At 37.6% G+C, this 24266-nt stretch overlaps 1 protein-coding gene across 1 annotated transcript in view; it reads left to right on the forward strand.

Annotated features, from left to right (window-relative positions):
- Positions 1 to 24266, forward strand: part of PPWD1 (peptidylprolyl isomerase domain and WD repeat containing 1) — a 33280-nt gene that overhangs the window by 3437 nt on the left and 5577 nt on the right. The window contains exons 2-8 of the mRNA XM_069096415.1: positions 871 to 973; positions 2097 to 2197; positions 2310 to 2430; positions 11926 to 12373; positions 16336 to 16526; positions 17417 to 17606; positions 20663 to 20844. Coding sequence (XP_068952516.1) covers positions 871 to 973; positions 2097 to 2197; positions 2310 to 2430; positions 11926 to 12373; positions 16336 to 16526; positions 17417 to 17606; positions 20663 to 20844 — 1336 coding nt within the window. The remainder of the gene's footprint in view (positions 1 to 870; positions 974 to 2096; positions 2198 to 2309; positions 2431 to 11925; positions 12374 to 16335; positions 16527 to 17416; positions 17607 to 20662; positions 20845 to 24266) is intronic.

Genomic DNA, 24266 nt, shown 5'->3' on the forward strand with positions numbered 1-24266 from the left:
AGAAATGGGGAAGTTAGAAAGAGGGGCAGGTTTAGGGATAAAATACATGTTGAATATGAACTGTCACTTAGATATCCAGGTGAAGATGGCCAGGAGGTGAGGTAGGTCTGGAGTTTAGGAATAAAATTATAGCTAGATAAATAGGTTTGATATTTAACTGTGTAGAAGTGAATCGATGAGATTAGTAAGGGAAAGAGTATTGTAGAAGAAGATAAGCAGCCTAGTCAGTACACATTTATTAAGAGCCTGTTGCCTGTTCTGTGCCAGGCACTGTGCTAAGCAGCTAGGGATAAAAGAAAGGCATAAGACAGTACCTACCCTTGAGAAGTTTACAATTTAAAGAGAAGGACAATACAAAAGGAAGCTGAGAAGAAGAGGGGGAAGTTGGAAGGGAGAGGGGTAGAGAGAGGTTACCTGGTACATAGGAATGAAGAATGCAGAGTTTAGAGGAGTGCAGGTGGGAAATGAAATGATGATTGGTAATATCCACACTAGAGATAAGACTAAAAAATATTCTGATACATAGGAAAACTGGTCTATTTCAAAGGTGGATCCACCAAAATACTAATACTTAGGGGATTTCATACTTTGTCAGAAATATGTCTGTAAATCCAGATGTGTGGAAGCCATGGGACTCACTATGAGTAGCTTCAGAGGAAGGAACCAAAGTCAACAGAGGAGAAACAAGTTGGCCTTACCTCATTCTAGTTATCAAGTTGACCTGTTTGCTTGTGACATTGTTTGTAAGTCCAGTAGAAAGTAAGAATTTTGACTGTAGGGATTACAAATTTAAAATTCCACCAAAGAAGAACTTTAAATTAAATTCTGACAAAGAAAAAACATTAAACTACTGCTTTTGTTTTTTTCCAGTTCTTGAATTTGAACGTGTATACCTTGAAAATCTTCCCAGTGCTTCCATGTATGAACGCAGTTACATGCATAGAGATGTTATTACACATGTTGTATGCACCAAGTAAGAAATTCTTGGACTATTTTTTGCCCATGTAAGAGATTTATTGGAAATGTTAACTTTTAATGATAAATAGCACTAGGTTTTGTTTTTTTTACTACACTTAGAGCACTTTGAGAAATAATTGTATAAAAGTTTACAGCCCCATTAATCTGTAAATCCTAGGAAAACCTTATTTTCAAATGTATATGTTTGTAAGTGTGCTTATAGCTAAAGAATATTGAATACATCAAGATAACCACAAGAATTCACCTCTTACCTACACTTCAAATAAATTGTTATTTTCTCTAGTAGTAAAAATTTAATGTGCAGTTGCAGAGTATACTGAAGTTTAGTTAGAACTCTTTCCTCTGGGCATATTCCATATTCGGAAGACCATCTTTTAATAAGATCCATTGGGTATTTCAGGAACTAAACTCCCTTATATGGGATCAAAGTAGATATGTGTTCTACTGAATTTTGCTTTATATGGAATTAGAACTTAGTGCCTTCCAAATAAAGTGTAAATCTTTTTAGTTTGTTTTAAAACTTTTCAAGGACTTCCACAGTCTGAATCCAACCTACCTCACTAGCTCCAAGTTCCAGACAGACTAGGGTACACACTGTCCCCTGCCCTCTAATCCCTCTGATCCCTTTTTTAAGCCCCTGTGCCCACTGCCTTGTCATCAGCCTTTGTTTCTAAAACCTAGCTCAGTGACTTTCACGTGGGAGACATTTAAAATATTAATTGAATTGCATTAAATTTTTTGAGGTTCTGATGTCTCACCAACCTGAAGTCTTCCTTTATGTCCTTCTGGTTCCTATCATATTTGAGAGTACAGGTTATTAAAATTGTACTCGGACATTAAAGCATTAAGCAACTCTAGAAACTAGTGCAAATTAGCAGATTTGTTTGGTTTTGTTTTTTCAAAACCTTGTTGCAGTCTTAACTCCAAGCCCCTGGAGAAGAAACTAACAAGTATGAATTCATCAAATATTTGATATATATAAAGCCAGAGTGGTTGGCATTTGTACTAAGCTTTTTGTTAGGAAGAATGAACTCAATATATTAATGAATTGTTGGTCCCTTATACAGTTGTTTACTCCAATATGTTTTGATAATTGACTTTTTGTTTTATGTACACAGGACTGATTTTATTATTACTGCTAGTCATGATGGACATGTCAAATTCTGGAAGAAAGTAGAAGAAGGAATTGAATTTGTTAAACATTTTCGTAGTCATCTGGGTAAGCCATTTTCCTTTTATTGATCCATTTTTATCTTTGCTCATTTCCTTAGATAGCATTATTTTACATTTCTTTCTCTTGAATCATTTTAAAATTTGATTTAATGAATTAGGAGTCATTGAGGGTATTGCAGTCAGCTCTGAAGGAGCCTTATTCTGTTCTGTTGGTGATGACAAAGCAATGAAGGTATTTGATGTGGTGAACTTTGACATGATCAACATGCTGAAGCTTGGGTGAGTCTTGTTGAATTTTTTTTCCCCTTCTAAAAAAAGAAATCTATGAAATAAGTTTTGTAAACCATATTTTATCAGTTCAACTTTTTTATTCTCCCTCTTCCAAGTTATTTTAAGATAACGTAACATAGTGATATCCTAATAGGAATATACTTGTAATGCTCTTTTAGGAAGTTGCTATCATGGTCTCCTAATGAGCTTCTTCTGGTACTTAGAATAAAGCCACATTTAGTTATATACACTGAAAACCCATGTTGTACTAAATTCCTTACTATAACAAGTTGTATTTAGTTAATTTCATATATCTATAAAATTTTGTTTATTTATCTCAACAAACATAACTAATATGTCCTGGAGCTCTTCAAATATTCAAACAGATCTGTGATCTCATTGATTTTTGGAGTTCCATTGCAATTCATCTTCTGCAACTCCTGCCTATGACATCTTTTACTTCTCTTCTTTGAAATTCCTCATTAGTTAAATATTGCAATCTATTCATTCCGATCATGAGTCTCTCAATTGCCCTCTGTGAAATTAATTTCTAATTCTTGGAAGAAAGTTATATTCCATATCTCACTGTCATAACAAAACATTTTTGGAAGGTTGTTTTTTTTTCTTTTTAAATAGGTCTTTGTTTCTCTGGGAAACTTGGAGTCATTAAGTATGTCAAGATTGGTTAATCTCCTTGGGCAGTATCTCCATTTCTTGATCATTGGGCAAGGATCTTATATTTACAGTACTGTTACCTGTCAAAGTTTATAGATGTTCTAAAAATGTTGCGATTCTTACCACCAGCTGCCCTCTTTTCTTCTCCTCTTCCCCTATCACTGCAGAGGAAGGGGGCCCTACAGGACTGAAGGCAATTTCATACAGTTTTTTGTTTTTTGAGTTTTTGTGAACAAAATATTCATTATTAAGTAATCACTCTGATAGTAATGCACCTTTTTGTACTTAGCTGGGTTGGTCTTCAGAAATTCATATCCAGCAAGTTGCCAAGGCCACACTCAGATATTTTCTAGAACTGTAGAACCTTCTAGAAGTTATGCTTTCAGAACCCAGGTTGACTTCTTTGAGGTGTTACAGTAAGACTTTGTAGAGAGTGTGCTGGACAAAAACAAAACAGTTATTACCCTTAAGGAGCTTGCGCTCTACTGGAGACCTACAACATAATACTTATATAAGTAAATCCAAGGTAGTTTGATGAGGAAGAAAAAACTAGCAGTGGAGTTTAGGGAGAAGATGGAGGGGAAAATGCCCAAGCTGAATCTAGAAAGGAAATAAGGATTCTGAAAGGTAGAGTTAAGGGTAGGCATGGATTCCAGGCAAAAGAGATGACTTTTTCTGCATAGAAATGGGAGATGGAATGTCTAGGTCAGGAAACAGATTGTTTGGAATGTGTAATGCATAAAGGAGAATAATAGGAAATAAGATTGTATTTTTTTTTTATAAGCAATTGGGGTTAAGTAACTTGCTCAAGGTTACATGGCCAGTTATTTCGGGGTGTGGTGCTAAGTGTCGGAGCCCAGATTCAATCCCCAGGTCATCCCGACACTGGAGCTGGTGCTGTTACTCGCTGAGCCACCTGGCCGCCCCTAGGAAATAAGATTGTAAAGGTTTGTTGGAAGTAGTCTATGGAGGCCTTTAAAGGTGAGAATTTTGTAATTCTCTGTAAGGACTGGTCAGTAAGGACCGAGGAAAGTATTTGAGTAGGTCAGTGATATGGTCAGACCTGTACCTGAGGAAGATTATTTTAGCAGCTGTACTGAGGATGGATTGGAGAGAAGAGACAAACTAGTTAGGAAGTTATTATAAAAGTCTAAGCAGGAGCAGCCAGGTAGCACAGCGAGTAAGAGCACCGGCTCCAGTGTCAGAATGACCTGGAGATCGAATCCCGGGCTCAGACACTTAGCACCCACCCAGAAACACCTGGCTGTGTAACCTTGAGCAAGTTACTTAACCCCAATTGCTTAGGGGCGGCCAGGTGGCTCAGCGAGTAAGAGCACCAGCTCCAGTGTTGGGATGACCTGGATCAAATCCAGCCTGAGATACTCAGCACCACACCCAGAAATAACTGGCCGTGTAACCTTGAGCAAGTTACTTAACCCCGATTGCTTTAAAAAAAAAAAAAGTCTAAGCAGAAGTTGGCATGGGCCTAAACTAGGATCACATGGAAAGAAAGTGGTAGATGTAAAAGTTGTAGACGTTGAATTGAGAGGGCTTAGCAAGTGACTGGATGTGGGACGAAGAGGAAAGACTGGATTGACTCTGCAGTTAGGGCCCAGGAAACTAGGAGGAGAGTGGTAACATTAAAGGAAATGGAAATTTGGAGGAGGGACCAGTTTGTGAGGAGATGATGAGGTCAGTTTTGAACATGTTGAGCTTCACACGCACGCATGCATGCGCACACACATCCATCACGCAGTAGGGGAGGTAGGGCTTGAATTTAGGATAGATATTTGAGGGAGGGAGGATGGCCATAAAGATTTAGAAGTTAGCTGACTAAAGATAATAGGGACCCTATGAATAGATAAGATCAACAAAGGGGATAATGTAGGGGGAAAAAAAGGGACCACTTAAGAGCCTTAGGAGACACTCATTTTGAGCTGGAGTCAAGATGGAAGATGCACCAGCAAGGGAAGCAAAAGGAATGATCACACAGTATAGATAACTCTTTCTAATAATTCGTTAATGAAATGGAAAAAATATATAGAATGTTAAGTTGGGAGGAATGGCAAGGTCAAAGGTAAAATATTAGAGACTATTACTATTACTATTATTATTGATGGGAAAACTGGAAAGCAGGGAGAAACATCTTATACTACATACTATAATAAGCTTAAAATATGTGTCTAATGCAAATATGAAAAATCACACTATAAAAATATTAAAGACAATGAGATCAGGTACCTTTTCATTGTGGCTAGGGAAAGCACTCTTAAACTTAAGGTAGGAGTGATCACAAAAGATAAAATAGGAAATTATGATTGCATTAAACTAAAAGGCTTTTATATGAACAAAATCAGTGGAGGTAAAAAGTGAATATCAAAATGGAGGGAAGGATTTACATTAAATATCTCAGATAATGGAGCAATATCTATGATATATAGGAAATTAACAGATATATAAGACCAGTGGAGATGTAGTAAAAGTTTTTAAAAGAACAACCATATGCAAAATTGTTCCAAACTACTAATAATAAAAAACACTAATCAAAACAACTAGTTCATACCTCATACTTAGCAAATTGGCAAAGGTGACCCCAAATGGAAAGATTGTAGGGGTTTCAGAAAGGTAGACACACTAAGATACATTTGGTAGAACTGTGAATTGACCCAAACTATTTGGAATTATGCAAATAAAGTGACTAAAAAGTCTATACTCTTTGACCCAGTGATTGTCATAAGTCCCCATAAGTAATAAAATGTTTATAGCAGTACTTCCTGTAGTAGTAAAAACCTGGAAACAAAGTAGAAGCCTATCATTTCAGGAGTAGTTAAGCAAGTTGGAATTTATACCTGTGACATAGTACTATATTGTACTATAAAAATGATGAATACAGAGCATCATGAGAAGACTTGTATGAAGTAAAGAAGAACCAAGAAAACTATATATAAATATATAATTATGACAGTACCTTATAAATGGGGGGGGAAAAACAACAAAACTGAATGCTGTGAAGTTTGGCCCTAAAGAAGACCGAGGGAAAGGCTCTTCCCTTGCTTCTTTGAAGAAGTGACAGCCTGTAAGTGTAGAACATAGCATGTAATGTCAGACTTTTTGATGTATTGGTTAATTTTGCAGGACTTTTTTTCCCCTTCTTTTTTATTCTTTGTGATAGGGATTGCTCTCTGGGAAGAAGAGAAAGAATACAATTGGGAAATGTATGTGATGTAAAAACAAACAGTAAAAAATGTATTTTAAGAAATTAATTTTAAAAAGAATACGCTATTAGCAATGTAAAATATTGTTCCAGAACACCAAACCATGAATAAGAGAAGTGCAAAATCAATTAGTGAGCCTTTATTTAGCACCTACTGTGCACCAGACACTATGCTAAACATTTCAGATACAAAATTGTCTCTGCCCTCATTGCAATCTTTTTTGTTGATTAAATAAATTTGTATTAATGTCTCTGGGTCTTTTACATCACCACAGTTTCCACTGGTATCTCTCCCCTTCCACTTCCAAGAGATTTATCCCATGTAAAAAATAGTATTTTTCAAAGGCAAAAATAAAGAAAAAGAAGATGAAAATTAGCATAACTGATCAGTATATCAAAAGTCTGAAAATCAATGCAATATACAACACTTGTATCTCCCACCTCTGCAAAGGGGTAATATGGGGGTTTACTTTATGAGTTTAATATTGATATTGATTTGTTTATGGTTTCTTTCAGCATAATGTAGTTTCTTTGTTTATTCCTTTTTGTGTTGTGAATGTTTATTTTTTATTTATCTGTTAATACAATTGTAACTCGTGGTGTTTTTTTTTTAATTCACCTGATAGTAAATTTTTTTCTAGCCCCTCATTTTTATTCTTTACATGCTTTTTAAAATATGTTTAATGTAAGCAACAGATTGTAGTTTTGTTTTCTTATCCAGTTGTCACTTTTTTTTTGTTTTATTGGATTACTTAAAAGTTATGACATTTAGGTTTATATTTTTCTTCATTTGTCTCTGTTTTTTGTCAAATTAGGATTTTCCCCCCTTATTCTACGAATAGAGTACTTAATTTGTCTCCAGTTATTTTAGCTTAATCTACTTAAAGGCATCTCTATTTCCACTGATTTTTCCCCTCATATTTCAGTTGGACTGGTACCAGTTACAGTATTTTACATAATTATAACTGAGTAGTGTGAATTCAAATACATGTGATCACTTCAGGGGATTTATTGTTTGCTCTAATCAAGACCTGGCTGTATTTGAAAGTCTTTTCCCTGGTCATTTGTAGAATTTATCATTGGAATCATTAAATTTAACCACTATGTATCTTGGAATTTGTAGCCTAGGATTTTTTTTGGAGGTAATCTATGGATTCTTTCAGTTGTTACTTTGTGTTCAGAAGTTCTAGGCAATTTTCATGTATTTTTTTTTCTGACATTAGGATTTTTAGGTTTTTTTGACTTGTCACATTTTTCTTGGAAGGCCTATATCCTTAAATTGTCTCTGTCCATCTTGTGTTTGAGACAGAATATTATTATGGAGTTCGTGATTTCTCTTAATGGCATTATTATTTTTTCTTCTTCCAGATTGTCATTTCTGTGTATTTGCATTCCAAATCCCACGTATTTAGTCATCCTAATTTCTGGTGGTATTTATTGTCTCTTTCATTTCTTTGGTAGTACTTGCTAGCATGAAAAGGATGGGCATTTCCAGTGTTGGAGAGACTGTGGAAAGATTGGCTCACTAATACAGTGTTGGTGGAGCTGTGATTCGTTTCAGCCATTCTGGAAATCAATTTGGAATTTTGCTCAAAAAAGGGACTAAATGGCCATACTTTTGACCCAGAGATCTTACTTACACACAGCTCCCCTACCCCCTCACCCCCCACGCACATCCTAAGGAGACCAAAGACAAAAGTAAAGATATCATATACGCATAGCAGCTTTGTTTTCTCTGATAGCAAATAACTATAAACAATATCCCTACCAACTGACTAAACTAATTGTGGCATATTAATGTAGTGAAATACTATTCTACCATAAAAATTGGTGAATATTAAGAACTCATAGAATCATGGGCAGATGTGTATGTAATTATCTAAAAGGAGGTAAAAAGGACCAGAAAAACAGTAAACACTGTCTACAACAGTGTAAATGAATCAGACTCTAAAGTGGTGTTGTATAATTAGGGACCAGGAAGCTGTATCTGGATGAGCTGAGAACGTGCAGCAGAGTATTGCAAACTTGAAGGACTGTTGGCTGTGGAATGTCGCATACATTGTGAGACTTAGTTGATATATTGGTTAGCTTTACAGAATTGCTTTTTTTCCTCCTTTTAAAATCTGTGGATTGACTCTGTGTGGGCTAGTGGGAAGAGACATTAAAAAATGAAGGTAATATTAGTAGAAATTAAGAAAAATGGAATAGTCCTCTGTATGTTTGTGGGCAGGGGACAAAGAAGCAGTTGATAACGAGTGACTGAAGGTGAGGGAAATAGTTGGAATGATCCATGAGACAAGCTAGTTTCTGAAGAAATAAGAAAGGAACCAGGATCAAAGCCACAAGGAAAGAATTTAGTCTTGGCAAGGAGAAAGGCTACCCCTTCCTCAGACCCTAGAATGAGTTGTGATGATGAGGGATTTTGGAGTAGGGGAGATAAGGGAGGTTATGACAAATAACCTTGATTTCTTTCTGTAAAAAAAAGATATTGAGGTCATCTGTCAAGTGAGGAGAGGGTAGGCCTGGTAAGGTAGGGTCTTCTCCACTGAGGAAAGTGAAAAAGATTTGGAATAGTTTCTACAGAAAACCTGGTAGTGTCAGTGAAGAATAAAAGAGCTGCCATGCATTGGTGAAGGCCCCATTGAGTTTTATGAATGTGACTTTGTAGTGGACAGCCACATGATGTATTGCCACTGTCTAGCAGCATTTACAGCTCACTAGTAAAAGATAAGGCAAGAGGAGTGCATGACTCAGGGTGCAGAGTTGGCCTGTTTCAAATATCAATATGGGAAGAGATTCAGAAGGGAAGGACAGTGTACAGTTGGATTGTTCAGATAGAAGCCCAAAACTGAAAGGGGAAAATGAGGCCAGAATAAGTAGCTTGAGAAGGCAGGAAAGGAAGGATGCGCTGATAGTTAAAGTGAAGATAGAGAATAGGTTTAGAGGAGGAGGCTGGGAGAGAAGAATTGGAAAGTTCAAGGTTGAAGTCTGTAGTGTGATGATCCCTAAAGATGGCAGAATTAAAGTGAAGGTCTGGAGAATAATAACAGCACCTACCTCATAGGACTGTGAGGATCAAATGAGATAATACTTGTGAAGCGATTCGCAGTTAGTGCCTGGCGTGCGCGTGTGTGTGGCCATACACACACTCCCTTATTATCACAATGCCTGGCACGCGCACGTGTGTGGCCACGCACACACTCCCTTATTAGCACAGTGCCTGGCACGCGCATGTGTGTGGCCATACACACACTCCCTTATTAGCACAGTGCCTGGCACGCACACGTGTGTGGCCATACACACACTCCCTTATTAGCACAGTGCCTGGCATGCGCACGTGTGTGGCCATACACACACTCCCTTATTAGCACAGTGCCTGGCACGCGCACGTGTGTGGCCATACACATACTCCCTTATTAGCACAGTGCCTGGAATGTAGTGGGAGATGGATAGACAGACAGGCAGGCAGGTACAGATAGATATGCACTTGTTGTCTTGCTTTTCCCCCTTTCATTGGAGTTGAGGAAGTTGATGAAATAGGAGGCTAAGGTGTTTGAGAAGACTTGAATTTGGAAGTTCCCGGGTTAAAGTAGATGGGAAGATATTTGAGTTGAGGGAGAGCAACCTGCAGGGTGTTAAAGAAGAGCAACAAGGATGTAGACAGCATAACGATAGGCAAAGGAGGTGCATCTTTGGAGAGGAAAGCTGCAGAGGGCAAGGTCATTCTCAAAGTGCCTTCTTGGTATGATCAGCAAGGGCAATCCTCTTCCCTCCTTGCTCAGGATATTCTGGGATATGAAAGAATGAGCAGCCAGTGATGGGGAAGGTGAATGTAAATGATGAGCCTTTCCCGGAAAGCCATATGTCTTGGGTATAAATATGGGAGAGGAAGAGACTAAGGCTGAAGAGGAGTAATGACAGATTAGGACTCCTGAGAGCCTGGGGGAAGAAGAAGGGGTCACAGGAGGCTTGAGACTGGGAAGAGAGTAGAGAGATTTGACGATACTAGGAGAGATGGCAGGGTAGGCCCTAGCTCTGCTATCTTATGACCAGTATAAATCATTTACCTTCTCTGCTGTCTTTCCTCTATAAAATGAAGAAGTTGAGCATCGTTCTCCTCTCCACGTTTTCTAGACACTACTTTCCTCTAGATCGACTCCTACCCATTTGACTATGTACCATTGTCAGTGTCTTTACTGGCTCATCATGAACATCATGTCTCCTATTTTGGGTGTTCCCTCCTTCTACCTCTTTTCTACCCTTTGCACAGTTTCTCAGTAACTGCCATCAGCTGCCATGGGATTAACTAGCATCTCTATGCAGATGATTTGCAGATCTATATAGATATTTATATCTATACACATGTATATCTATACTTCTACACACACACACGTGTATGCAGTCCCAGTCTCTCCCCTCACCTTCAGTCCTGTATCACCAGTTGCCTATTAGACATTTTAAACTGGATGTCCTTAAGAAATCCTGAAATTGACATCCAAAACTGAATCATCTTTTCCCATAAACCCACCCTTCTTCCAGACTTCCTATTTCTGTTGAAGGCACCACCATCCAGATTCATAACTTTGGCATTATCTGCAACTCCTCAATAGTCCTCACACAACATAGCCAGTCAATTTCCAGGTCTTGCCATTCCTACCACCGCAACATTTTTTCCATCCATCCCCTTCACTCTATTCACATAGCTACCAGACTCTTATTGCACTAGCCTCCTAATTGGTCTTCATGCCTTAAGTGTCTCTGCTCTAGTCCATCCCTGTTGCTAAACTAATTTTCCTCAAACACAGATCTGACTCTATGACTGCTTAATCAACTCTGGTGGCTTCCTATTGCATCAAGGATAAAATAGGAACTCTTATGTAGCTTTTAAAGCCCTTCATAGCCTGGCCTCTTTCTGTCCTCATTGGATATGACTCTTCCTGTATTCTCTGATTAATCAGACTTGCCTTCTGTTTCTCTCACATAAACATGATGCTACATCCCCTATATCCGCAATGCATTCCTCTTCACTCTGTCTCCATATTGATATACATAAAACCTTTCCCAGTCCCCCAACTGCTGGTGTCCTCCATCCCAAATTACCTTATAGTTAATCTCTCTCTACCAGTTATCAGGTCAGAAGTCAACAAAATTGGTGGAAATGGCATTCTGGGAAGATCATGTGGTAGTAGAAACTAACTCCTGGCTCTATGAGGCAAGTCATTGCCATAGGGTCTGAGCTAGGGTGAATTATGGGATAAGAGTCTTCTAGTATCCCTCTGAGGAATTGGGTCTGGTTTTTGGAAACCCAATACCCACTGCTGTCAATGCAGCCCCTTCATGGGTTTGGGAAAAGAGTATACTGTAAGAGAGCACTCTTTCTTTTTGGTTTATGAAATCACCAGCCATTTCAGGTTTGTGGTTTTTATGCATATTTTATATGACACAATCCCAGTATATTCTCCGATTTAGTCCAAGATCTTGAAATACCATTTTTTGATGTTTCTAAGCCAAGACGAAACTGGGTGAGTCAGTGGTTCATGGCAGTTGTTGAGGTAGTAGTTATTTTTGGTGTTCACTAATTATATTTCCTGATTCCTAATTCTCTCCCTTTTCAGCTATTTTCCTGGACAGTGTGAATGGATTTATTGCCCTGGGGATGCCATATCTTCTGTTGCTGCTTCTGAGAAGAGCACAGGAAAAATATTCATCTATGATGGTCGAGGAGATAATAAACCACTTCATATTTTTGACAAGCTCCATACATCCCCCCTTACTCAGATACGGCTAAATCCGGTTTACAAAGCTGTAGTGTCTTCTGATAAATCTGGAATGATTGAATATTGGACTGGACCTCCCCATGAATATAAATTCCCCAAAAATGTGAACTGGGAGTATAAAACTGATACAGACTTATATGAATTTGCAAAATGTAAGGCTTATCCTACCAGCATATGTTTCTCACCTGATGGAAAGAAGATAGCTACTATTGGTTCAGATAGAAAAGTTAGGATTTTCAGATTTTTGACTGGGAAACTCATGAGAGTCTTTGATGAATCACTAAGTGTAAGTCCATTTAATTTTAATTTGACTTTACAGTTGATAAATGCATCTGGCAATGATTCAGTTACTTTAAAAAGCCATTCCCCCCTACTAGCATCTTTGGGATTTTATACTTCTTAGTAAACTACTTGTAAGAAATTTTTAATTTATTCCATTAGAAGACTGTTGTTATGGAAATATATCTCTGATTTTCTAATAGAAACTGAAAAAAAAAACACCAGGATTGGTTTTATAGAAATTAACTCAGCTAGCTTTGTTAGAACAATCTGTTCCAAAAAGTAATAGGTATGTATTTTACCTTTTCAGAATCATAAGATTATTGGCTTAAAAAAGGTTCTCAATGACTCCTCTTATTTTAAAAATGAGGAAACTGAGTTAAGTGACTTGCTCGTTAAAGGTCACACAGGAACAGAACTGTGTTTCCAAGTGAGATAAATTTCTCACTCTTCATGACTCCATTTGGGTAGCCAGAGATACTGGAGTGGTTTGCCAGTTCCCTCAGCTCATTTTATAGATGTGGAAACTGAGGAAAACAGGGTTGAGTGATTTACCCAGGGTCACACAGTAAGACTGGATTTGAATTCAGGTCTTGACTCCAGACCCAGCGCTCTATCCACTGAGCCACCTACCTTCCCTTACCTGTTATTTCTATACTTTAAAAAATCGGAGTTTTTCAAATGCATTCTGAATTTTAGGGCCAAGTGATCTTTAGAGCACCATTTAATACATTTAAATGGCCTCATTTTGTAAATAAGGAAACTCATCCGTAGAATAAAAAGCTGACTGACTTACTTGGGTCATATAGCTGGTTACAGAAAGAACCAAGAATTGGAACCAAGTTATTCTACCTCCAAATCTAAATGCCCCTTCTAATCTTTTTTTTTATTTGGGGGGGGGGAAGGCAGGGCAATTGGGGTTAAGTGACTTGTCCAAGGTCACACAGCTACTAAGTGTTACATGTCCGAGGTCAGATTTGAACTCAGGTCCTCCTGACCTCAGGGCTGGTGCTCTATTTACTATGCCACCTAGCCACCACTAAGCCCCACCTTTCTAATAGTCATACTCCATGAGCACTTATGGGGCAACTGCCTCCGTGCCTGCAGATACACACCTTCACTGCAAATTGCAGGTGAAAGTGATTGCCCCCAGGTGAGAGTGGGAGTAGCATGTAGTAAAGTGCTGTTTTTGTAGTAATGTTTATGATTTATACTGGACCCATCTGTACTCTTTTATTGAATACAGACGTGCATTTGTTAGATAGGAAGTAGGGATTAGCTAGAGAAGAAAAAGGTTTTCTCAGTACAAAATTTAAAAAAACCCTTACTTCTATGCTGTAAACTCTTTGGTCCTTAAAATGTTTAAGGATATTAGAGCTAGTTTCTTATAGTATTACTGTTTAAAATATAACAATGTCTTCAGTACAGTTTTGGGGATAAGTTAATTGTATGCTTATTATATCTGTCATGGAGTCTTATCAAAAGCATTGAGATTTCACTCTGGTTGCCAATGGTAACAGATGGAGAATGTGGTTTCTGGTGTGAGTGTTCTGCCAAAGTCATCTGTAGACAGACAGTTAGAAAACACCAAAATGAAATGCATGATCTTCTCTTAACGAAGAAAATCTCCCCTTTTGCTATTCCTTTAACTGTTAAGAGTGAAGCCAGCTGGTTGTTACTTGAAATCTAACAACACCAGTGACATGTCTGAATGACAGCTTACATAGAGCACTTTAAAGTTCCTAAAGAAGCTTGTCTGGGACCACATTTCATCTTCACATCGACCCCGTGAGCTACATGCTGTATCGGTGTTGTTATCCCTGTTTTAAAGATGAGCTTGCCTGTGTTTCAGTGCTCCATCTCTGATCCTGAGGTCATAGAGCTTATAGATTCTGGAGGGTGGGATTCAAACATAGAATTTACAGATCCCTCACTGTGCCTGCTACCTATGTTCCTTAGTGATTTCCTGATAACTTGCAGCATTGATGGGTTATCTCAGTAAGATAACTATTCTCAGGGACTCTCTAATAGGAAAAAAAAATTGAAGTTTAAACAATTGTTTGAATGGTGTAATGGAAAGAATGTGGAGTCAAGAAACTGGTTTTGAATGTTGCTTTAGTTGTATACTGGCTACATGAATAATCTGAGCAAACTACTTGAGTTCCTTGAGCCTCACTATAAAATGGGTTGTTTGAAGAATCAAGTGGAATAATGTGCACAAAGCTTTTTGTATACCATAAAGTGCTATGAAAGAAAAAAAATTGGTTTGTTCTTAAAAGAAGTATGGGGACGATGCACAGATTGGGGGGGGAGTATAATTTACATTAGGTATTACAGAATTTATAATATGTAAATATCCTACATTTACAATGTAAAGCTTGAAGCCTGGAGAAAAGCACCTAGTAGTAGATACATCTTTTGCTAATTGTAGAGTGGATAAGCATTGATGAAGGCTTTTGTGGGACCAAATAGAAGCAAGATACTAAGACTTCTCCAGCTCTCCACTGTACCACAGTTGTTTATACCAATTAACCCTGACCTGAGGCTATAATGGAGCAGGAACAGATTATTCTGGATCACCCTGACTACCTAAGTGATAAAATGAGTACTCAGGTTTCAAGTGCCATTCTCCCTCTGCCTCCAAGGTCACAGACACTAGCTCAACACTTAGACATAAGGGCTGGTTGATTTGAATTTATAAGATACTCCAAGTCCTCACTCATGCTCCCAGCCTAATACACATACCTCATTCATTTCAGCTTTGGGAAATTCTATTTTTTGCTGCCCTTCCTATTTCCATTAAACTATGAGGAGCAGCTTCCAGAAAAGGGCAGAGTGAGGAGATGAGGAAAGAGTTTAAAAAAAAATTTTTGGTACCTAATTTTAAAATAATTCATGTAGCAACGAAAAAGACTAGAGCCCCATGCTAGTCTGTGCCAAGGAAACTCTATATCTGCTGCCTGATTGTTCCAACTGCAGTAAAAAGCTATTATGAGACTTTGCTATTTTGGCAGTAGACTGTCCACTGATTGGCCAGAGAATAGAAAAGTGATCAGAGGCTGTAGTGTCCTTCGGGAAGCTGGCAAAGGGTAAAGCCAGGATATCCATCTGTATCTGCCAACCCAAACTAAAGGACTTGAGAAGCAGTGGTTTAGATGTAACTACTATTTCTGAAATTTCTTCTGGTTAAAAACCTATCTAAAGGAAATATATACATAACCGAACCACATCCATAAGAAATAGTTTATGTCATATTTTAGTGAATAGGGCAGTGAATTGGATTCTGAAACAGAAATAACTCAAGTTCTATTATCAATTGTCATATAATAATAGCTAATATTAATGTAGCACATTAAGGCTTATGAAAATCTGTAATTAAGTAATTGAACTATTAATCCATCCATATTGTACCTGAGGAAACTGGTGCAGAGAACTTAAGCAACCTCAGTCATACAGCTAGGGTCAGAAGCAGAATTTGAACTGTTCTCTATGTTGACTCCAAGTCCAGTATTGTCTGTTGTCATATCAAGCTGGGTGTCTTAAGTCACCCTGAGTAGATCATTTAAGCCTGCTGTGCTTCAGGATGCTCATCTATAAACTGGTCAATTCTAATTCTTTTTTTTTTGGGGGGGGGGGGGATGAGGTGAGAAGGCAGGGCAATTGGGGTTAAGTGACTTGCCCAAGGTCACACAGCTAGTACAAGTGTTAAGTGTCTGAGGCTGGATTTGAATTCAGGTCCTCCTAACTCCAGGGCCGGTGCTCTATTCAATGTGCCACCTAGCCGCTTCTCTAATTCTTGTTATGTTGAACCTACCACAGCATATGTTTACCCTAAAGCTCAGTTTATACTTTTTATTTATAAAAAAAAAAACTCTTAAGAAAAAAAGTAAACTTCCAGGGCTTGCTACAAGCCATAAAGACTTCTTTGTTTATTGCCGTCCCATAAGAAATGGTTATTTTGTTTCGTAGATGTTTACTGAGTTACAGCAAATGAGACAACAACTACCAGACATGGAATTTGGACGGCGGATGGCTGTGGAGCGTGAGTTGGAGAAGGTGGATGCAGTGAGGCTAATTAACTTAATTTTTGATGAAACTGGACACTTTGTGCTCTATGGAACCATGCTAGGCATTAAAGTCATAAATGTAGAAACAAACCGGTAAGTCTTAATATAAATTATGTTTCCTTTTTATGTACTTCAAGTATTGTTACTGTATTTATGTTTTCAAACTGACATGAAGGGGGTCCATTCATGCTTTTCTTACTCAGGGAAAACAATAGGAGTTTTGCTTGCACAGAGACCAAATACCTAAACTTAACCGAATGTTATGACTTCCCTTTCTGGTATTCCTGTTGTGCATAATCTCATGTAAAAATTTTCCATCCACAATAAGTAAAAAGCAAAGATAAGAGGATATGCTTCATATTTTAGACTTTGGATTTTTTATTTTCTGTTTTTCTTTTAAAAACAAGCTTCAGTCTGTCTTTGGCATATTGATTTAAATTAAGCTGTAAATAAACTTTTCATATACTATATTGCCAAAATTCCTAACCACAGAATTCAGCATTATGGCCTGCTAGAAATAAAGTCAGAAGTTAAAATGCTTGAAACCACAAGAAGCCTTTTGTGCAAAAAGTCAGCTTCTTAGTGCAGACTAGCCACAATCAGATACTGTTAACTGAATGAAAAGTATGTCTTATGAAAAAAAATCCTACTCTATACATTCCTGCATATAAAGTAGTTTATACTGCAGTTCTTGGCATACAAAAACCCTAGAGGGCTACAGGGAAGTTAGAATGAAAGGAGATTAAAAACTACCCAACTGAAAGTCAGAGCTTTTTATAAAACAGCAAGTGGCAGTACCTGGGACTTTGAATAAAAATTTAGATATTTAGGAGGGTGTGAGAGACAAAGAGAACAGTAATTTTATCTTTCATCAGTCACTTATACGATAAAGAGTAATTACTTCTATATTTTTGCCCATATAAATTCTTATGTCACTTAAAGCTAACTTTTACTTTGAAATAATATATTTTTATATTTTACAGGTGTGTGCGTATACTTGGCAAGCAAGAAAATATTAGGGTGATGCAGTTGGCTTTGTTCCAAGGGGTAGCCAAGAAGCATCTCTCTGCAACTACTATAGAGATGAAAGCATCTGAAAACCCAGTTCTTCAGAATATCCAAGCTGACCCAACAATAATTTGTACATCTTTCAAAAAGAATAGGTTTTATATGGTATGTGGTGGTATTGAGACACAGACTCATCTCAAGGTTGGAAGGTCCACAAGAAGTGTAGTCCGATTCATACACGTACAAGAATCTTCTCTATAAACTACCCAACAAGTGCTTGCCCAACCTTTCCTTAAAAATGTATAGTGGGGGGGGGGTGGAGACAAATGCGGAGTAAAAATGTAGAGTGAGGAGGGGAACCCCCACACCTCCTAAGGCATTCCACTCCACTTTCAGTTAACTCTTAATTGTTAGGAAAATTTTCCTGAGAACAAGGAAATTAATCCATGAAACTTGAAATATGCATTCTGCAACTTGTACCTTCAGCAGTTAGTCCTGGTCCAGGGACCAGTAAAACAAGTCTAATCTCTATTTTACATCACACCTTCTTCCCCAAACTAAATATTCCTAGCCCCTTCAGATGATCCTTATACAACATGATTTTAAAGTACTTTGTTGTTCTGATTGCCATCTTCTGGACACTGCCCATTTTACCAATGTCCTTTCTAAAATGTGGTGCCCAGAACTGGTCCCAGTACTTTGACTAGAGTGAAGATACATTGTGATTATCACCTCCTACCTTTTGTACACTGTCTTCTTATGCAGTGTAATGTCACATTGGCTCTTTTGGTTGCCACATCACTATTAATTCATTGAGCTTGTAGTTCACTAAAACCTCCAAATCACATTCAGATGAATGATTGTCTAGTTATGCCTTCCCCCATCTTTACACCTGTAAACCCTACTTTTCATATCTTAAGTGTAAAACTCTGTCCTTCTTAAATTTCCTCTTATCAGATTTGGCCCAGCACGGTATTCAGTCAAGATCTTTTACAATCTTGACTCTCTCACCTTCCCAGCTTTGTATCAAATGAAAATTTGATAAGCATGCCATCTATATTTTTTATCAAAGAAATTGTTAAAATGTTAAATAGAACAGCACTAAACCTTGGGACATTCTGCTAAGTAGTTCCTTTCAAGTTTACTCTGAATCGTTAATTTAATGACTTCTTTGAATCCAGTCATTCTACCCTTTCTGAGTTCATTTAACTGTCCCAGCATCTAGTCCAATTTTTCTTCATCTTGTCCATGAGGTTAACATGAGCAACTTTGTCAAATACTTAGCTAAAACCTAGATAAACTATGTTGATATTATTCCCTTGATCTGCTAGTTTAGTTTTGAATCTGCATTTCATGACTATATCTTTAGTTCAGTTTCATCTTTTAACATATCAGGATGATCTGGTGCCACTGCTTTTAATTGTTTTGTCATCAGTCTTATGTCAGCCTGTAATGAATTGGTATTCCAAATTGATGACGCCCTTAACTACTGTGTCTCTTTGCTTTGTGGGACTATCTAATATTTGGTACCTGAACTAGTTTCTGGGCTTATTAGTCCTTGTTACAGATATTAATTAAAATAAGTGAAGCTATTACCTCATTGATATGGATACTCCTTCCATTAATAAAGAGGGAGCAACCTTTTCATGCCTTCTCATCCTTTTCTAGTCTTGATCATGTTCTTTCATAGATTCCTCAGTGAAGATCCATCTGATGTACTAGAGGCTTTCCTTAGGTACCAGAGCACTTTTGTGGTCCACCTGGATTTTAAAGATTTATTTAGGGTAGAAGTATATAATATAAAAATCTTTGGTCAAATAGCTAAAAAGTAGCTAGCTGTAGGAGTTTGTTGAATTTAACAGATATTCAGCTTATATAATATCACAATTGTTCAGGATTGTTAGCTAACCTTTACCACTTTACTCTAAATACGTGGCTAGGCAAAGGATGACAAAAAGAACAAATAGATGGGATGGATGGGATGTAGGGCAAGCAGAATTCCTTTACCATAAAGCAGCATTCCCTTCATATTCCCCTGGTTCTACTGGTCACCTGCTGTGGGCCAACAGAAACTTCCATGTTGGAGTTCCTTAATAGTCATTTGGTTTTCAGTCTTTGCCTCTTAGGAATCCTCAGAGGAAAAAGAAACGTGGGACTAAGAGACTGACCTAATTTGTATCCTTTGTGGCTGCCTCGTGGTTTATCCAGACCAGGCAGGGCTCTACAAGACAGGTGTCAAACGTGGTCTGTCTACAGCCCACAACACTCCCCAGGGCAGCTTGACCCTGATTAAAATATAGTTGGGAAATATTTAACAAAATAAATAAAAATATTATAAACCTAATGTTAATGTTTTATTTTGCTAAGTCAGCATATTGTCCACAGGGATTCTTATGTATGGTTTATGAACCCCTTTTTCTTTCTGAGTGTGTCACAACTGCTTTACAGTATGAACTCCACAGAATGGCAGTAATGCCCACAAGAAGCAGATGGAAAGGAAATTTCTTTTCATAGAACTAAATCCCATTTAGAACCTTTCCTTTTTTTACATTATGGTAATTATTTCCTTAGTATGTTGATGTAGAGAGGTTTTTTAAGTTATTTTTGGTTGCTTTCTTAGAATTATAGATTTTGATTAATACAGAGAAAGCAGACATATTTAATATGTATTATTGACAGGGGCTACTTGATGCCAGCATCAAGTCCGAGTGGAGACATGAGAAAGATGAACCGGGTCTGGGGTGCAGTTCAGGATAGAACTCCGTTTATTGATTCTTTCAAAAAAATTTGTATAGAGCAAAAAGACAAAGAAGGTAACTATTGGTTACTATGTTTTCCATTACTGCTTTGTTCAGTTCCGTGATGTCAGGCAGACCTTGAAAGCAATCATGTCCTTGATTTCCCCATACAAGATGTATAGTATCTAAATGTATTAGTAATCTTGTAGTAAACTAACACCTGGCTACTATCCCAGAACAGGGCAGAGCCCTGGATCTTAGGCAATTTCTGACATGCTGCCACATCACTAGGAAAACCTGGAGCTGGCCCTAAGGAACGGCCTGAATCCTAGATCAGATGTTTTGGCTCCCTACATATTATTTTGTTTAAACCCTTTATATTATAAAGTTGAAAGTCCTTGGGTTTTTTTAGATTGGGCAGGTGAAACTAAACTACCATTGGTATGAAAATAGAAAACTAACAGAAAAATTATTTTTCTTCAGTTCACCAAACGAGAACCAGAAGATACAAAAAGTGCAGATTCTGACCGAGACGTGTTTAATGAGAAACCATCCAAAGAAGAGGTGATGGCAGCCACACAAGCTGAAGGACCCAAACGAGTTTCCGATAGTGCCATTATCCATACAAGTATGGGAGACATTCACATCAAGCTTTTCCCTGTTGAGTATGTACTAATATTTTTCATTGTAGATAAACTTTTAAGGGCATTAGTTAATTTAAAATATGCAGATTTTGTTAGGTGATATTTCTGAGATTATTTGAAAGAAATGTGCTGTCATCCAGAGTTTAGGGAACGGTTACTTCACAAAAATATTCATTCTACTGATATTTGTTACAGTAGAAGATGATTCAAATCAAGTTGTTCTGTCTGAATTACCAATGTGATCATGTAATGAAATTGACAGGTTCTGGTATATTAGAATAACTAAGGTTTTGTGCATTATGAAGAATTGATAATGCTGGGTTCGTTTCATGAAAACGGTAATAGTTATGGAAGAGGGGAGGAAGCATGCAGAATAATGACTTCATTCAGTAAGCATTTACTGAGTGCCTGCTATGTGCAGAACACAGAACTCAGTGCTACATAGAAATATAATGATGTTATTGCTGCCTTGTATGAGGCATTTTGTCCTGGGTGCTTTAGGAAATAAAAAGGTCAAGATCCAGTTCCATTCTTCTTGGAGACATGAAAATAATACAAGACATAATGCAATTAGTACCATTAAAAATATTAGAATCAAAAGGGTTATAGGAATTAAGATGAAGGGCAGAAACTACTACTGGCTTTCAGGGACTGGAGGGGGAAGTCATGGAAAAGATACCATTTCAACTAGTTTTGGAACAAGTAGTATTTAACAAGAATGATAGCAGAAAGCTTTCTAGGTGGCAGAAAGCTTTCTAGGTAGCAGAAAGGTATAGTGTGTTTGGGGAGAAAAATGAGCAGTTTGGCTGAAGCATAAAATCCATGTGGAAAGCATGAGGGTACAAATAGCAAAGTAGACCCATGAAACATTAGACCTGGAAAGATCCTTAAAGATCACTTACTTCAACACCCTTGTTGAATAGATGAGGTTACTAAGCAACACTCCGAGTAGTAACATTATCTTGTTTCCTGGCTAGCTCCTGTCTGACCCAGGAGTAGAACTGGGACTTGAGTCTCTTTGTCCCAGGCAAGCGCTCTTTCCGTGATGATGGTCAGGATGTATTGGCAGCAGGGCACAGGAGCAGAAAAAAAGGCAGAGAGGAGATGATCCAAAGTTTTCAAGGCAGTTGGCATCTGAGGACTTGTAGCATTCTGATGAGACTATTGCTGAAACATGGCTTTCAGGTTTGCAGGCTTACAAAGAAAGTAAGGCAGGACCAATAGACTGGACAAAGACCAAAGAATTAGAGTGAGGGTGAGGATCAGGCGCCAGCAGTGACAGGATGGTAAAAGTGGAAGAAAGGAAAAGGCTCTTGGTGCATTCTGAGTTCTAGATCTTAGAGTCAGAACAGCTATTAGTGAGGATACTCTTCAGGCTGCCATTGGGGCCAGTGGCTAGCACAAGTAGAGTAATGAATGAAGAAGGTCCCTGGACTTGAAGAAATTGAGAGGTGTTAAGTTCAGGTTTTTAGAAGGTTTAATTCCTTATCAGATTTCATTGTCTTCTTTCCCAAATCCAGAAGAACAAAATTAAAAGGAGAATAATTGAAGGGACAGAGCAGTATAGTGGATAGTGTAAGATTTAAGAGTCTGGATCTAGGTTCAAATTTTGTCTCGCACTCACTGTGTGATCCTGGGCAAATCACTTGACCTTTCACAGCCTTGATTTCTTCATCTGTAAAATGGGGATAATAATGTACTATCTGCTTCATTCATTTGTTGGGAGAAAAGCATTTTGTAAAGCTTAAAGCACTACATAAATGTGTTGTTAAAATGTTAATGACTTTTCATCTCATTTTAGATTCTTTTCCCCACCCTGCCCCCAAAAAAGCATGTCCTTAATTTGGGAAAATGATTTACATGTTTAAACTCATAAAGGGAACGAATGGGGAAGATAGACAAAAACTTAGATAAATCCCCGAATACTAGAATTTGTAGCTTATAAGCAGTAAGACAAATAAAGGGAGGCATGATTTTAAATGATATGTGGTAGAAACTGACAATATAAATGGGGTTAAAAATATTTAGATAAAATATTAGTAACCCGTTCCTTGATGATGAGAGTAGGTCAAGTCAGCAATTATTTTTTTAAGTGCATACTATATTCCAGGCCCTTTGCTAATTAAGGGCAGGGGTGCTCCATTGCCCTTGTGTTTTCAGGAGTAGTAGAGGATAGAGCTGTTGTTCTAGGTCAGCTGAATATTTGAGGAAGCGGTAAAGATGACAGAATAAACCATTCTGCTAATTGAGACGATTTCAAATATTTTTTTATTTCTATATTTGGCTCCTAAGATTTTGAAGCTTTCTCATGTAACTAGTTTTAGTCTCAAGATAGATCTGTAAGGGAAGGGCTAAGTATTTTTCTTTCTCTGAATTCCATAGATTAGCCATGTCACCTATTTATTTAGTCTGAGTTTTAAAAAGTGGTCAAGAGCTATCTATATGTTTACAAATAAAAAAGCAATAATTTCTGCAGAATGCTTTGAGAGTTTCAATTGAAAAAAAAAATGATTCTTTGATATGGTTAGAAAAAACAACTGTTAGATTATCTTTTTGTTCTAATACCCAAGACATGCTACAAATTTTTATGCAAATTTTTTGTTGTTTGTATTGAGCCAGAATTCTAAAACTTAATCATTGAGACCTCAGGAGAGGTAAAACAAAGTATATCTTCACATGAGAGGAAAGAGAGTCATAGGATCTGGGCTCGTTATGACTTTGAGAGGTCACTAAATCATTCTTTATCTAACTTATCTCTAAAGGTCATGTATCTAAACCTATAAGTCTTTTAATTCAGTTTAATTAGATATTAATCTTTTCAGAAATTTCAATCCACATTGCTAAAAGCAGTTCTGTTATTCCTGTGATGGTATATACCATTGAACTAGTAGGTAACCATCGTGCTATATGGGAAATTCTAATTTTAAACATACCCAGACAATTATAGACCTTTTTTTTCCAAATTGTATAGGCAGCTAGCAAATGAACTTAAGATGCCCAATCACACTGATGTTTGTGTTCCACCATACTTCAGCCTAGGTGTGATAGATAACACAGTACTTGCCTCCAACATTTTTCTGGCAATTTCTCAGGCTCTTGATTTCAATCTATTTCTCTAATACCTATATTGTAGGTCTGTAGTAGAGGCAAGGAGGGAAGAGCTGATTCAATTCAACAAATATTAAGTGCCTATTATATGCAAAGCACTCAATACACAAAGGCAAAAATGAGATTGTTTCCACTCTACTACCGTGTTTCCCCGATAATAAGACCTATCCCGAAAATAAGCCCTCCCCTTGCTGTGTAAGATTCCTCTAAAATAAGCCCTCCCCCGAAAATAAGCCCTATTGAGATTGCTACTGTAGTGAAGGTGATCCCCTGCGCTACATGCTACATTACGGTACCCTCTGTATGCACTGTCGTCCCCCCCCCCCCCCCCCCCC

Source organism: Petaurus breviceps, unplaced genomic scaffold (genome assembly GCF_028583685.1).
Source record: "Petaurus breviceps papuanus isolate PSGF00001 unplaced genomic scaffold, PetGlider_PUasm1.0 229, whole genome shotgun sequence".
Classification (NCBI taxonomy): domain Eukaryota; kingdom Metazoa; phylum Chordata; class Mammalia; order Diprotodontia; family Petauridae; genus Petaurus; species Petaurus breviceps.